Genomic DNA, 17,046 nt, shown 5'->3' on the forward strand with positions numbered 1-17,046 from the left:
GTGTCTGCCTTTGGCTCAGGTCATGATCCCATAGGATCACGCCCCACATCTCCCTCCCTGCTCAGCAGGGAGCCTGCTTCTCCCTCTCTCTTTGCTCCTCCTCACTGCTCACTGGTGCACTCTCTCTCTCTCTCTCTCTCTCTCTCTCTCTCTGCTGTCTCTTTCTCTAAAAACAAAAAAATAAAAATAAAATCTTTTTTTAAAAAAGAGAACCATAGAAAGGGGGGAGGAAGATGTGGGTTTGGGAATGCCTTCAGTAAAAGTCTTATTTGAGACGCTGGAAGTGGATGAGAGCACTTAAAGGAAAGCATATACAAAGTTGAGATTGAGAGAAAAGGATGAGCTCATTTAGGAGCAGCTGAAGGATCAGAGCATTAAAGAGTTATGGGTAGATATTCCACTAGAATTTGCAGTGATGAAGTATGTGAAGGGAAGTGTTTTGAGGAGGAGGCCCAATATAAACTGCAGGAAAACTTAGAAATGCTGTAAAGAATATGCACTATAATTTTCCTCTTCAATTATTAAATAAAAGAAACAGCCTTGGGAGTATTTAATATTCATCAAAGAAAGAAAGAATGGACTTCAATAATCTATAAGATTTTAAAAATCTGGATAAAATTTGTTAATTTAAAATTACATTCCATTATTTTCTCAGAGCAAAATATAGTAGCATGTCCTATAACAGAAATATATGCACATGTTTCTTCTCTACACACAGAGTGTAGTATAGTTTGCACTTCTAATTCCCAGACTACTTAAGATCACAAATTTTCTGAACTGGTTGGTAACAGTAATTAAATTATTGTGAGAGAAGTTGTTTTGCTATGAATTATCTGATTCCTCACCCTGCTCTAAACTAATAAAAGAAATCAGACGAGATGAAACTGGCTCTGCAAATTACGAACATAAGGAGATTTACTATTAAAGTAAGGCAAAATAAGATTTTTCTTTTTTTAACTTAGAGGACTACAGCTTAGCGCGGTTATGTGAGTTCATTTCTTACCCTTTGAAGCCGCATGATGTCGCTGTCTACCATGAAGTCAATCTAGTTATTACAGTATGCAAAATCCACTCCTCCTATTACTGATTAGTTCCACGAGTGCTCAGTGATGTCAGGAGCAGAAGAATTGGATTAACAGACTTGGGATCATACAGATTTCATCTTAATTGCGAGACAAGATCTTCTGATGGAAATAAAACAAGTATTTGACATGGTTATTACCCTGGAAGGCCGACTGGGATCTCAGTATCTGCTGCTCTCGCTTCTGCTCCTTGCAGCGTGGGAGGAGGGCAGCGGCCAGGTCCACTACTCGGTCCCGGAGGAGGCCAAACACGGCACCTTCGTCGGCCGCATCGCCCAGGACTTGGGGCTGGAGCTGGCGGAGCTGGTGCCACGCCTGTTCCGGGTGGCGTCCAAAGGCCACGGGGACCTTCTGGAGGTAAATCTGCAGAATGGCATTTTGTTTGTGAATTCTCGGATCGACCGGGAGGAGCTGTGCGGGCGGAGTCTGGAGTGTAGCATCCACCTGGAGGTGATCGTGGACAGGCCGCTGCAGGTTTTTCATGTGGAGGTGGAGGTGAAGGACATTAACGACAACGCGCCGGTGTTTCGTTTAAAGGAACAAAGAGTGCTGATTTACGAATCAAGGCTGCCAGATTCTCTGTTTCCACTAGAGGGCGCGTCAGATGCGGATGTTGGCTTGAATTCCCTCTTAACCTATAAACTCAGTTCCAGCGAATACTTCGCCCTAGATGTAAAAACAAACAGTGATGACAATACACAAATTGGGCTCGTGTTAAGGAAATCCTTGGACAGAGAGGAAGCTCCCGAACATAACTTACTGCTGACAGCCACCGACGAAGGCAAACCTGAGCTCACTGGCACTGTTCAGCTGCTGGTCACTGTGCTGGACGTGAATGACAATGCTCCCAGTTTCGAACAAACTGAATATGAAGTAAGGATCTTTGAAAACTCCGGCAACGGAACAATAGTAATCAGACTGAATGCTTCTGATCGGGACGAAGGAGTGAATGGTGAAATTTCATACTCTTTCAATAGCCTTGTTCCAACCGTGGTTAGAGACCAGTTTAGAATAGATCCAAATACTGGAGAAATAGTAACTAAAGGGAATTTAGATTTTGAAAAATTAAATTTATACAAAATTCGTGTTGACGCGACGGACAAAGGCCACCCACCCATGGCTGGACATTGCACTGTTTTATTGAAAGTTTTGGATAAAAATGATAATGTCCCTCAGATTGCATTGACTTCCTTATCCTTGCCTATCCGAGAGGACGCTCAGTTAGGTACTGTTATTGCCCTAATTAGCGTGTCAGATCTCGACTTCGGTGCCAACGGGCAAGTGACCTGCTCACTAACACCCCATGTCCCCTTCAAGCTGGTGTCCACCTTCAAGAATTACTATTCGCTGGTGCTGGAAAGCGCCCTGGACCGAGAGAGCGTGGCGAACTATGAGCTGGTGGTGACAGCACGAGACGGAGGCTCGCCTTCGCTCTCCGCCACGGCCAGCGTGTCCGTGGAAGTGGCCGACGTGAACGACAACGCGCCGGCATTCGCGCAGCCCGAGTACACGGTGTTCGTGAGGGAGAACAACCCGCCCGGCTGCCACATCTTCACGGTGTCTGCGCGCGACGCCGACGCGCAGGAGAACGCGCTGGTGTCCTACTCGCTGGTGGAGCGGCGCGTGGGCGAGCGTGCGCTGTCGAGCTACGTGTCGGTGCACGCGGAGAGCGGCAAGGTGTACGCGCTGCAGCCGCTGGACCACGAGGAGCTGGAGCTGCTGCAGTTCCAGGTGAGCGCGCGCGACGCGGGCGTGCCTCCGCTGGGCAGCAACGTGACGCTGCAGGTGTTCGTGCTGGACGAGAACGACAACGCGCCCGCGCTGCTGCCGCGGCCTGGGGCGGGCGGCGCGGGCGGCGCGCTGAGCGAGCTGGTGTCGCGGTCGGTGGGCGCGGGCCACGTGGTGGCGAAGGTGCGCGCGGTGGACGCGGACTCTGGCTACAACGCGTGGCTGTCGTATGAGCTGCAGCCGGCGGCGGGTGGCGCGCGCAGCCCGTTCCGCGTGGCGCTGTACACGGGCGAGATCAGCACGACGCGCACCCTGGACGAGGCGGACTCGGCGCGCCAGCGCCTGCTGGTGCTGGTGAAGGACCACGGCGAGCCGGCGCTGACGGCCACGGCCACTGTGCTGCTGTCGCTGGTGGAGAGCGGCCAGGCGCCAAAGGCGTCGTCGCGGGTGTTGGCGGGCGCGGCGGGCGCGGAGGCGGCGCTGGTGGATGTCAACGTGTACCTGATCGTCGCCATCTGCGCCGTGTCCAGCCTGTTGGTGCTGACGCTGCTGCTGTACACGGCGCTGCGGTGCTCGGCGCCGCCCACGGAGGGCGCGTGCGGGCCTGGCAAGCCCACGCTCGTGTGCTCCAGCGCGGTGGGGAGCTGGTCGTACTCGCAGCAGAGGCGGCAGAGGGTGTGCTCTGGGGAGGGCCCGCCCAAGACCGACCTCATGGCCTTCAGCCCCAGTCATCCACCTTGTGTGGTAGTCGGTGATATGAGCGAGCAACAGGATTTAAATGATGAGCATTGTGCCAAGGTAAGTCTGGATTTTCATAATTAACAGTGAATACACACATGAAATATTGTTTCCGTAGAATTTCTTTTTACATTTTTCAATTTTTAAAAATTTGAATAAATTTGCTTAATATAATCTGTTCATTTTTCTGTTAACTATTGTAATCTATGTAGTTTGTTATTAGTCTTAATTTAAACTGGAATCAGACATTAGACCTATTTGTGGTACATTTTTAATATGCATAAGTAGTAGTGTTTTTTCTAATTATTTATGTAGAATTTTCATTTCTTTGCATTTGATCCAAATAGCCATTAAATAGAAATTCAAGGGAAATTGCACTTTGATCAAGTAAATTCATATAAAATCTGTATTGCTCAGACACTGCAAATCTCTTATATTTGAATTTCATTTGGTGTGTTGCTTTTCATGGAGATATTTCTTCTTTTTAAAAAGTTTTTTATTTTGGTGCCTGGGTGGCTCAGTTGGTTAAGCATCTGCCTTCTGCTCAGATCATGATCCCAGTGTCATGGGATCCAGTCAGCATTGGGCTCCCTGCTAGTTCGCTGTCTCTCTCTCTCTAAAATGAAGATTAAAACAAGTTTTTATTTAAATTCCAGTTAGTTAACATACAGTGTTATGTTAGTTTTAGGTGTACAATTTACAGATTTAGCACTTTCATATAATATCTGGTGTTCATCACAAGTGGACTCCTTAATTGGGGTCATCTATTTAACCCATCATCCACCCACCTCCCCTCTGGTAACCATCAGCTCATTCTCCATAGTTAGGAGTCTGTTTCTCGTCTTGCCTCTCTCCCTCTTTCTCTTTCGCTCTTTTTCTCCCCTGTGCTCATTTGTTTTGTTTCTTAAATTCCATATATGAGTGAAATCATATGGTCTTTGTCTTTGACTTATTTCGCTTAGCGTGATACTTCTCGAGCTCCATCCACATTGCTGAAAATGGCAAGATATCATTCTTTTTCATGCTGAGTAATATTCCATTGTGTATATACATGTGTATCACATCTTCTTTATCCATTCATCAGTCATTGGACACCTGAGCTGTTTCCATTTTTGACTATTATGGATAATGCTGCTATAAACATCAGGGTGCGTGTATCACTTTGAATCTGTATTTCTGTATCCTTTGGGTAAATACCCAGTAGTGCAATTGCTGGATGGTAAGGAAGTTCTATTTTTTAACCTTTTGATGAAACTCCATGCTGTTTTCCAGAGCTGGCTGCACCAGTTTGCGTTCCCACCCACACTGAAAGTGGGTTCCTCTTTCTTCCCATCCTGGCCAATACCTGTTGTTTCTTGTGTTGTTGATTTTAGCCATTCTGACAGGTTGAGGTGATATTTCATTGTAGTTTTTTTTTAAAGATTTTTTATTTATTTATTCGATAGAGATAGAGACAGCCAGCGAGAGAGGGAACACAAGCAGAGGGAGTGGGAGAGGAAGAAGCAGGCTCATAGCGGAGGAGCCTGATGTGGGGCTCGATCCCAGAACGCCAGGATCACGCCCTGAGCCGAAGGCAGACGCTTAACCTCTGTGCCACCCAGGCGCCCCTCATTGTAGTTTTGATTTGTGTTTCCCTGATAATTAGTGATGTTGAGTGTTTTTTTTATGTGCCTCTTGGCCATCTGTATGTCTTCTTTGGGAAAATGTCTATTCATGCTTTCTGCCAATTTTCAAGTGGATTTTTCATTTTTAGGTGTTGAGTTTTTTAATACTTAATATATTTTGGATACCATCCCTTTATCAGAAATGTCATATGCAAATATCTTCTTCCATTCTGTAGGCTGCCTCTTAGTTTTGTTGATTGAATCCTTCACTGTGTAGGACCTTTTTTATCTTGATGAAGTCCCAGGAGTTTTTGCTTTTATTTCTCTGGCCTCAGGAGATATATCTGGAAAGAAATTGCTATGCCTATGTCAAAGATGTTACAGCTCGTGTTCTCTAGGATTTTTATGGTTTCGAGTCTCACGGTTAGGTCTGTAACCCACTTTGAATTTATTTTTGTGTATTATTTTCTGTAAGAAAATGGTCTAGTTTCATTCTTTTGCATATTGCTGTCCAATTTTTTCAATACCATCTCTTGAAGAGACTGTCTTTTTCCCCATTGGATATTTTTTCCTGCTTTGTCGAAGATTAATTGACCATATAGTTGTGGGTTCATTTCTGGATTTTCTATTGTGTTCTGTTGGTCTCTGTTTCTTTTTTTGTGCCAATCCCATACTATCTTGATCACTACAGCTTTGTAATATAACTCGAAGTCCGGAATTGTGATGCCTCCAGCTTTGCTGTTCAAGCTTGCTTTGGCTATTCGGGATCTTTTTTCATTCCATACAAATTACAGGATTGTTTTTTCTATCTGTGTGAAGAATGCTGCTGATCTTATGATACGGACTGCTTTAAATGTTTAGATTGCTTTGGGTAGTATTGACATTTTCTTTACATTTTTGTCATCTTCAATTTTTTTCATCAGTGTTTTACGGTTTTCAGAGTACATGTCTTTCACCTCTTTAGTTAGGTTTATTCCTAGGTATCTTACTGGTTTTGGTGCAGTTGTAAATGGGCTTGGTTATTCAATTTCTTTCTGCTGCTTCATTATTGGTATATAGAAATGCAACAGATTTCTGTACATTGATTTTGTATTTTGTGACTTCACTGAATTCATTTATCAGTTATGGCAATTATTTGGTGGAGTCTGTTGGGTTTTCTATATAGATTATCATATCATCTGCAAATAATGAAAATTTTACTTCTTCCTTGCTAATTCGGATGCCTTTTATTTCCTTTTTTTCCCTGATTGCTGTGGTTGGGACTTCCAGTACTATATTAAGTAACAGTGGTAAGAGTGGACATCCTTGTCTTGTTCTTGACCATAGAGGAAAAGCTCTCAGTTTTTCCTCATCAAGGATGATATTAGCTGTGGGTTTTTAATAGATGACCTTTATTATGTTGAGGAATGTCCCCTCTAAACGTACTTTGTTGAGGGCCTTTATCATGTACTTTGTCAGATGCTTTTTCTGCATCTACTGAAAGGATCATATGGTTCTTATTTTTTCTTTTGTTAATGTGGTGTTTCATGTTGATTGATTTGTAAAAATTGGACCACTCTTTCAACCCAGAAATAAATCTTACTTGATCGTGGTGAATGATTTTTTTAATGTATTGTTGGATTTGGTTTGCTAGTATTTTATTGAGAATTTTTGCATTTATGTTCATCGGAAATATTGGCCTGTAGTTCTTTTCTTCAGTGGAGTCTTTATCTGGTTTTGTCATCAGGGTAATGCTAGCCTCATAGAATTTTCTTTTTTTTTTTTTTTAAAGATTTTATTTATTTGACAGAGAGAGACAGTGAGGGAGGGAACACAAGCAAGGGGAGTGGGAGAGGGAGAAGCAGGCTTCCCGATGAGCAGGGAGCCCGATGAGGGGCTCATCCCAGGACCCTGGGATCATGACCTGAGCCAAAGGCATATGCTTAAGAGCTGAGCCACCCAGGTGCCCCTAGCCTCATAGAATTCTATTCTTTTTTTGGAATAGTTTGGGAAGAATATGTATTAACTCTTCTTTAAATCTTTGGTAGAATTTTCCTTGAAGCCATCTGGCCCTGAACTTTTGTTTATTGGGAATTTTTTGATTACTGATTCAATTTCTTTACTGGTGATTGGCCTGTTCAAGTTTTCTATTTCTTCCCATTTCAGTTTTGGTAGTTTATATGTTCGTAGGGTTTTATCCATCTTTTTAAGGTTGTCCAATTTGTTGGCATATAGTTTTTCATAATATTCTCCTAAAATTGTATTTCTGTGGTTTTGGTTGTTATTTCTCCTCTCTCATTTGTGATTTTTAAAAATTTGGGTCCCTTCTCTTTTTGCTAAGTCTGGCTAGAAGTTTATCAATTTTATTAATCTTTTCAAAGAACCGACTTCTGGTTTCATTGATCTGTTCTGCTTTTTTAGTTTCTCTAACATTTATTTCTGCTCTAATGTTTATTATTTCCCTCTTTCTGATGCTCTTTTAGGTGTAAGGTTAGGCTATTTATTTGAGGTTTTTCTTGCTTCTTGAGGTAGGCCTGTATTATTAACAACTTCCCTCTTAAGACTGCCTTTGCTGCATCCCAAAGGTTTTGGACCATCATGTTTTAATTTTCACGTACTTTTTTTTTACTCTCTTTGATTTCCTGGGTGACCCATTCATTGTTTAGCAACATATTGTTTAACCTCCATGTGTTTGTGGTCTTTCCAAATGTTTTCTTATGGATGACTTGTAGTTTCATAGTGTTGTGGTTAGAAAAGGTGCAAGGCATGATTTCAGTTTTTCCATATTTGTTGAGGACTGATTTGTGACCCAGTATGTGAACTATTCTGGAGAATGTCAAGCCTCTCATCAGGCTCCACTCTCATAGTGGAGTCTGCTTGAGATTCTCTTTCTCCCTAAACAAACAAACAAACAAATAAATAAAATCTTTTTTTAAAATGGAGACGTTCCCTCTAAGAGAATACTGAACATGACGGGCATTCCTGGGAACAGACAAACTTAAGTAAATGAGTACACAGAAAACCCCAATGTGTCTAGAAACAGAATAGTCTGCTTTGGTCAAAACATGGTTCTTACAGGAAGGAATATGAGATAAGGCAGGAAAAGTAATATGAGAAAAAGTTCTTGGTTAAGTTAGAATACCAGACTAAGAAATTTTGACTCACCTCTAAAGTCATGTGAAAACTACAAGTATGAAACAACAGTAATAAAAGGTGTGTTTCAGGAAGATGACTGTCAGGATTTAGTGAAGGATAAATGGGGTTGTGGCAAGATAACACAATAAGAAGCTGTTGAAATAATCCAGGATAGCAGCAATATTTAAAACTCATTTGGGCAGAGTCAGGAGGCAGAAGCACAGTGGAGGGCCAGCAGGTTGTGGAACTTCATGTTGGGCTCCATTTGGTGGCCTCTAAGTGGTGCCCCCTTTGAGAATGCCATCCCACAGCAAGGAAGTCCCAGGTTCTCTTGTGGCCCTGGTGATTAATGCCAACTCATTGCCACTGAACATGGTTGGAACAGAAAATTGAAACATGGCAACAGACCCCTTCGACAAGTTTTTCAAAACAAAAACAGAGTTGCAATCTCGGCAGAACTGGGCAATGCGGAAAGACAATTACTAGTGTAACCAATCTTCAACCAAATCATCCTGGAGCAAGCAATGCATTCTGGAAACCCTCTCTCAAGAAGGACTTTCAGGGGCACATGGGTGGCTCAGTCAGTTAAGCTTCTGACTCTTGATTTCGCCTGAGGTTATGATCTCAGCGTCATGAGATGGAGCCCAGTGTGGAACCTGCTTAAGATTCCCTCTCTCCCTCTCCCTCTGTCCTCCCACCCATGCTTACATGTGCACATGCTTGCATGCCCCCTCTCTCTCTTTCTGAAAAAAAAAAAAAAGGACTTCAAGGTCATGCTGAGCTGCGACATATTACAGCCTAGCAAAGGCAGCTTTGCCTCATGCATGTGAGCATTCAGCTGCATGCTTCATGACTCAAGACTCTGCATTTGGGAATCATATTCTTCCTATTTTACCTCACCTTGACCTAGAATGAAGAAAATATTTGTAATAAAAGTGACTGTAATATCAAATGCCAAAACTATCATTCAGAATTGATATTATCATTCAGAATTGAATTCAGTGACTTCCAGAATTTTGGTGAACATTTATATTTTTTGCTTATTTAAACGAAGTTATGGACTTCTGGGTGGCTTAGTCAGTTAAGCATCTGCCTTCAGCTCAGGTCATGATACCAAGGTCCTGGGATTGAGGCCCCTGTTGGGCTCCCTGCTCGGTGGGGAGCCTGCTTCTCCCTCTACCCCTCCCCCCTGCTCGCGATCTCTCTCTCTTTCAGATAAATAAATAAGATCTTTTTTAAAAAGTAAAAAAAATAAAGGTATGTGTAAGTCAAAACAGTAAAGGAGAGTCACCAGGATGATGTGAGCTTTGGAAGCTGTATTATCGGAGTGACTGATTATGTTACCCATGACTGTAACTTTTTTGTTATGTAGTTTGATTTTTTAACTCTAAATCAGGCTCTGATTTGGATGGTCACATAGTTCACCCCTGCAGCCCCCAACTAGTTGGACTAATATGTCCACAATAGACTTAACTTTCTAGTACTTAACTTTAAACAAATGAGGGTGCTTCAAAAAATGTGAACCAGTAGGCTTAAATAAGTTATATTCCTATTTACTGTTTGATATCAATGTACCTTTTGAATTTATAGTCAACATGCTATCCTAAAATACTGTTTAACTCATAACTAGCTCCCCTATTCTCCACTTTAAAAGGAAATCTAAGTTAAGACTAGACTACCAACCAGTCTTAAACATTTTTATAAACCTATGCCAGTAAAATTATATGACTAAATGGTATTGAAGACAATTAATTGTGAGAAATGTGGTTTTAAAATGTGTACATGCTCTTAGTGTTACTATATAAATGGTATGCCTATGTGGTTTTATCGTCCATTTTTGTGCTAATTAAAAACATATACAAGTTGGAAAAAACTCATTTAGGCAGATAATCAAAATTGGAAGGCAATACAAGTGTAATTATTTAATTTGCACTTGGAAACATAGGAATGAAACATTCAAGAAAAGCTGCTCTGTGAAGTAAAATTAAAAAGGATAAAACACCCCAAACTTGATTAAAGGACTACCGTAAGTATGACAGATGAGTACCAACATTCATCTAATGAAAGTAAATTTATGTTATGAAATACATAATCTAAAATTGGAGGTTGTAAAAACAGGTAGATATTCATAAAATGTGGAGCTTAGAAAGGATGGAAAGAATACAGAGATAAGAACCTTGAACTTTTGAAGAGAGTTTATAAATTCTGACGAAAAGAAAAATTCAGAATACTTCCTCCATGCAAAATTCTCTTACTACAAATGATTCCTCCTTAGTACAAATGATCCCCTAAACCTTCTACTACTGTGTTTTCTCAGGAGAAGCATATGAATTAGTTGCTTATATCACTTGCTTCCTAAAAACAAACAACTCTTCTAAGTTTTTCTTCCATTAGTAAATACTTGGGATCTTGGGTCCCTAGAGAGACCAAGAGTTTTCTTAACAGAAATCTAAGAAAATGGAGTATACCTGAACTCTGACCAAAATATTTTAAAACTTAGTGTTCCTGCTGTGATTCGCTTTGTCAGATTTTTATTTTTATTTTTATTTTAAAACTGTGAGAAAACGCATTTTCAAGGCATAAGGGGACCACAGTAACAGTCACACTAAATGTTTAGAAGTTGTCTCTTAATGCTTTCAGCAAACATGAGAAGCGTTGTCCTGTGCTTTAACAAAACTGAACGGGGAAAAAAATCAACGGTTAAAATAAAACTTCACAATTATTAATAAAAAGTTGATATTTGTAGTTCGTACTTACTATTTGGCCACATGATGTCGCTCTTTACCGCGAAATTTTCTCATTCAAGACAAAACTAAGTCATCCCTTTTCCTATTGGAAAGACTTCACTCTCTCTACGCGGATGTCGAACAATGGCGAGCACTTCAGGATAGCAAGGAAGAGATAAGAAGATTCTTCCAAATTTTGAGACAAGTTACGATTTGAATTTAAAAAACCAATTAATTTGAAATGGTGTACTCGAGTCGAGGCGACCGGGGGCACCGGCATCTACTGCTGTTTTTCATAATTCTCAAAGCCTGGGAGAGCACAAGCGGCCAGATCCACTATTCGGTCCCGGAGGAGGCCAAACACGGCACGTTCGTCGGACGTATCGCCCAGGACTTGGGGCTGGAGCTGGCGGAGCTGGTGCCACGCCTGTTCCGGATGGCGTCCAAAGGCCACAGGGACCTTCTGGAGGTAAATCTGCAGAATGGCATTTTGTTTGTGAATTCTCGGATCGACCGGGAGGCGCTGTGCGGGCGGAGTCTGGAGTGTAGCATCCACCTGGAGGTGATCGTGGACAGGCCGCTGCAGGTTTTTCATGTAGAGGTGGAGGTGAAGGACATTAACGACAACCCGCCTGAGTTCCCCCAGACACAAAAGAATCTATTTATAGCTGAATCCAGGATGCTTGACTCTCGGTTTCCACTAGAGGGCGCTTCCGACGCAGATATCGAGGAGAACGCTCTGTTGACTTACAGACTGAGCCCCAACGAGTTTTTCTCTCTGGACGTACCAACAAATGACGAACAGGTAAAACCTCTTGGACTTGTATTACGGAAACCTTTAGACAGGGAACAGTCTCCAGAACTTCATTTATTGCTCATGGCCACTGATAGAGGCAAACCTGAGCTGACCGGCACCGTTCAGTTATTCATCAAAGTGCTGGACGCCAATGACAATGCCCCAGCTTTCGACAGAACACTATATGCTGTGAAATTACCAGAAAATGTTCCCAATGGAACTTTGGTAATTAAGCTTAACGCCTCAGATTTGGATGAAGGCTTGAATGGGGACATTATTTACTCATTCTCTAGTGATGTTTCCCCAGATATAAAATCTAAGTTCTACATAGATGCCGTAAGTGGAGAAATTATAGCAATAGGACATATCGATTTTGAAGAAAGTAAAACCTACAAACTTCGAGTAGAAGCTATCGATAAAGGCTCCCTACCACTAGCTGGTCACTGTACAGTTCATGTGCAAGTTTTGGACGCTAATGATAATGCTCCAGAGTTGACTGTTACTTCCCTGTCTCTCCCTATCTCAGAGAATGCTCAGCCGGGCACAGTCATCACCTTGATTAACGTGTCTGACCGAGATTCTGGAGCTAATGGGGAGGTGATTTGCTCACTAACACCCCATGTCCCCTTCAAGCTGGTGTCCACCTTCAAAAATTACTATTCGCTGGTGCTGGAAAGCGCCCTGGACCGCGAGAGCGTGGCGAACTATGTTCTAGTAGTGACCGCGCGGGACGGAGGCTCGCCTTCGCTGTCCACCACAGCTAGCATGTCCGTGGAAGTGGCCGACGTGAACGACAACGCACCGGCATTCGCGCAGCCCGAATACACCGTGTTCGTGAAGGAGAACAACCCGCCCGGCTGCCACATCTTCACGGTGTCTGCGCGCGACGCCGACGCGCAGGAGAACGCGCTGGTGTCCTACTCGCTGGTGGAGCGGCGCGTGGGCGAGCGTGCGCTGTCGAGCTACGTGTCGGTGCACGCGGAGAGCGGCAAGGTGTACGCGCTGCAGCCGCTGGACCACGAGGAGCTGGAGCTGCTGCAGTTCCAAGTGAGCGCGCGCGACGCGGGCGTGCCTCCGCTGGGCAGCAACGTGACGCTGCAGGTGTTCGTGCTGGACGAGAACGACAACGCGCCCGCGCTGCTGCCGCGGCCTGGGGCGGGCGGCGCGGGCGGCGCGCTGAGCGAGCTGGTGTCGCGGTCGGTGGGCGCGGGCCACGTGGTGGCGAAGGTGCGCGCGGTGGACGCGGACTCTGGCTACAACGCGTGGCTGTCGTATGAGCTGCAGCCGGCGGCGGGTGGCGCGCGCAGCCCGTTCCGCGTGGCGCTGTACACGGGCGAGATCAGCACGACGCGCACCCTGGACGAGGCGGACTCGGCGCGCCAGCGCCTGCTGGTGCTGGTGAAGGACCACGGCGAGCCGGCGCTGACGGCCACGGCCACTGTGCTGCTGTCGCTGGTGGAGAGCGGCCAGGCGCCAAAGGCGTCGTCGCGGGTGTTGGCGGGCGCGGCGGGCGCGGAGGCGGCGCTGGTGGATGTCAACGTGTACCTGATCGTCGCCATCTGCGCCGTGTCCAGCCTGTTGGTGCTGACGCTGCTGCTGTACACGGCGCTGCGGTGCTCGGCGCCGCCCACGGAGGGCGCGTGCGGGCCTGGCAAGCCCACGCTCGTGTGCTCCAGCGCGGTGGGGAGCTGGTCATACTCGCAGCAGAGGCGGCAGAGGGTGTGCTCTGGGGAGGGCCCGCCCAAGACCGACCTCATGGCCTTCAGCCCCAGCCTTCCTCCGTGTCCTGGATCTCTAAATACAACGGAAGATCCACAAGCTTCTTTGGAGTCTTCTGGAAAGGTGGGTTGCTCAAATATTTTATTCATTTATACATTTATTTTTGAAGTGTGAAAGACATTCTTATTTTCAGACGGTGCTTTTAAATAGTATTTACTCATTTATTCTAGAGATCTGGCAATATTTTGTAATTTATTATTCGGAAATTGAATACTTTAAGTTTATACCTGCCTTTTGTGTTTGTACTTACAATTACGAATCGTTAAAAAGCATACATCGAGTAAATATTTATTGGGTGCTGAATCAGTTTCATTTAAAACCTGTCACGGGAGTCGTATTGAATTCTTAAAGCCGCGCTGGCACTGTACCTGAAAACTATTCAGTGAAAAACAACTTAATTGCTACACATTAAGTATACTTCAACACCACTCTATCATTTATTCATTTCTTAAAAAAAAAAAAGATCCTACTGAGTTATTTGAGATAAAGAGAGCAGGCGCGCACAAGAGAAGGGAGAGACAGAAGGAGGAGGAGGAGCAGACTCCAGCTGACTCCCTCCTCCCGATGCGGGGGAGCTGGATCCCAGGAACCTGGGATCATGACAGGAGCAGAAGGTAGTCGCTTAACCTCTTCACCGACTGAGCCATCAGGTGCCCCTCATTTCTAAAGTTTGCATGGTACTTTAGTATATAATTCTACTGTTTATAAGAAACCGCAAAGCGGAAATATATAACTGTCGTTTTCTACCTTTCTCTGGATGGAGACTGGAGAGATGGTTGGCCAGCACTACTCAGTGTTTATTATTTCAATGAATAAATTTCAGTATACACTAGAAAGCAGTTACTTTACCTTAGGACTCTAATTCTGACAACAAATGTTAGAAATATAACTCTCATTCCAACTTTAGAAAAATATGTTTTTATATGCTTGACAGTGTATTGATTGAGAATCTTTTTTACATTTAGAAAATTTCTTGAAATTCATCTTTTATATGATATTGGAGAAAATACTTCCTGTCAGGTACTTTCTTTCTGCAGGAGACTTTCTCCTTTTTACTGAAATTTTTGTTAGTATATATTGTGCATTAGACATAATGTACATTCTACACTTTGAATTTTCTTGAAATTCAGTCTATAACTTTAAAAAGTTACCCCTATCAGTGGAGATGATGATTTACTTTTTTCTCAATATTCTGAAAAACAGAAATCTGTAGATGAATCGATTGCACCTTTAAACTCATTGCATGTTAAACTTATATTTCCTGAATTGTGGCATGTGACTTTCAGATTGGTGGTTCTTCACACTTATGTCTTTAGTCCAAGTTTTTGTTTTCTAATTTATATTTGAGAAACTTCATTGTACTTAGGTTGAGTTTTGTTATGTGACCTATTTTTCTATTCCAGTATTTTTTATCGTGTTAGATTTTTAACAAGGTATTCCTTAATTAAAAACTCAGCAGAGCAAAATCAGAGTAGCTTTGAGAATAGAGCCACAATAAAGCCCTGAAAGTGCAAGTAAAATTCACTTAAATAATATATTTCAGTAATTTTTTCTTTTCCCTTATAGAGGACATGATTTGTGTATATTACAAAGTAATCTTTTTTCTTTTCATTATATTTCTTTTTTAAAAAAATATGTATTTATTTATTTTTGAGAGAGAGAAAACAAGTGAGCAAGCACAGGGTGGGGGCAGAAGGAGAGGGAGAGAGAAACTTCAGCTGACTCCTTGCTGAGCCCAGAGCCCAACACAAGGCCAATGTCAAGACCCCGGGATCATGACCTGACCCGAAATCAAGAGTCCACTGCTCCACTGACTGTGCCCCCAGGGGCCCCTCTTTTCATTATATTTCTTTCAAAACTTGAGTATTCTCTGAACTCCTGTGGTCAATCCTGTCCATGTCTGTCAGCATAATTCACCCTAAATCGAGACTTAAATCTTCAGATATCACTGTCCTTGCACATGAAAGAGTGCAGAATTTGAACAGACTCTAACCTAAGGTCAGTCTAAAGAAGTAGAAAGGTATAAAAGCAATTTAGTAGAATAGATGAATCAATGAATTAAATGAATTGGGCCCAGGTATTTGATTGTATGTTATGTGGATTATATGGATTGAGGAGTGCTAGGTATTTAACCCCCCCTTTAGTCTCTTAGAGTTAGTATTATTAAGAATTTACTATGTCTGGGGTGCCTGGGTGGCACAGTCCTTAAGCATCTGCCTTCGGCTCAGGGCGTGATCCCGGGGTTCTGGGATCGAGCCCCACATCAGGCTCCTCTGCTAGGAGCTTGCTTCTTTCTCTCCCACTCCCCCTGCTTGTGTTCCCTCTCTCGCTGGCTGTCTCTCTCTGTCGAATAAATAAATAAAATCTTTAAAAAAAAAGAATTACTATGTCTTCTATAATTATAAATTTTTTCTTTATTATTGATGGCTGTATTGATATAATTGGTAATTTTTGTCCTTTATATTAATATTTATTTTCTCCTGAATATGGGCTATCATCACATGCAAATTTTCAGAAGATCCATGAACATCTAGCAATGAATTTATCTTTTGCATCATCAGGAAGCATGAGCACACTCTAATCCAGGGAGTTTAGGATGTAAAACAGCTCGGAAATTCAAAATAGAGAGGTGAGAGCATGGAAGACACTTCAGTATTTTGCTTAGCAGCTAGCTCTCTGTGTTTCTGTGGATAACACTCTTCAATTCAAGCAGCAATCATGAAGCCAATAATGAAACTTCCCTATGTCAGTCCCTAAATTATAGTTTTTATATAGGTCTAACTATCTAAGTTCTGACCCAATCTTAGACACTTGAGTGTGAAGGGACACTATAAATAAATACACAAGACCACAGAAGTAAAGGGAGTATATCCCAGGTAACTTGTGGCCTATGGTCAGCCTACCCTATCCTAGACCTGATAATACTAAGTGCATTAACAACACCTGGAGTTCTTACTGAACATTCTGGTTCCCAGACTCCATCCCTACATTTCTGAAATAATTAGGACTGGCAAATCTGTATTTTAATAAGCACTCCAGGTGGTTCTTATTCAACTGTTTAGATCCAATAGCCCTATGAGATGCTTGGCAAACCAAGTTCTTATTATTTGACAGGATATAATCTAACTACCCCCTACTTTCTATTCATTATTGAAGATCTAATTGGTGCATTTATGTTATTACTTGCTATAAAATGCGCATGAACAGGAATGGAGTTTAGTTTATGTCATTACCTTGTGTGGAGATGATTATTCACTGATAAACTTATTAGATTCCAGATAATAACTCAAACTAAATGTTGATTGGTATTATGGATGGATCCACAACTTGTTAAACTTTAATTCATGCTTTACAAGAAAAATAACTCTTAAAACCAGAATTTGAATAGACTTTAACCTAAGATTAGTCTAAAGAAGTAGAAAAGTGTAAAAACAATTGGTAGAACAGATGAAGCAATGAATTAAATGACCCCTTCCTGT

At 42.8% G+C, this 17,046-nt stretch overlaps 2 protein-coding genes across 2 annotated transcripts; both read left to right on the forward strand.

Moving 5' to 3' along the window:
- Window positions 1-730: 730 nt before the first annotated feature.
- LOC125282988 (protocadherin alpha-6-like) lies at window positions 731-3,651 on the forward strand. The gene has a single exon (XM_048221191.2). The coding sequence runs from the start codon at window positions 1,188-1,190 to the stop codon at window positions 3,630-3,632; it is 2,445 nt and encodes an 814-aa protein (XP_048077148.1). The 5' UTR covers window positions 731-1,187; the 3' UTR covers window positions 3,633-3,651.
- Window positions 3,652-10,642: 6,991 nt separating this feature from the next.
- LOC125282990 (protocadherin alpha-7-like) lies at window positions 10,643-13,730 on the forward strand. Its single transcript, XM_048221199.2, has one exon. The coding sequence runs from the start codon at window positions 11,234-11,236 to the stop codon at window positions 13,679-13,681; it is 2,448 nt and encodes an 815-aa protein (XP_048077156.1). The 5' UTR covers window positions 10,643-11,233; the 3' UTR covers window positions 13,682-13,730.
- Window positions 13,731-17,046: the final 3,316 nt, after the last annotated feature.

The sequence above is a fragment of the Ursus arctos genome, unplaced genomic scaffold, assembly GCF_023065955.2.
Source record: "Ursus arctos isolate Adak ecotype North America unplaced genomic scaffold, UrsArc2.0 scaffold_5, whole genome shotgun sequence".
Classification (NCBI taxonomy): Eukaryota; Metazoa; Chordata; class Mammalia; order Carnivora; family Ursidae; genus Ursus; species Ursus arctos.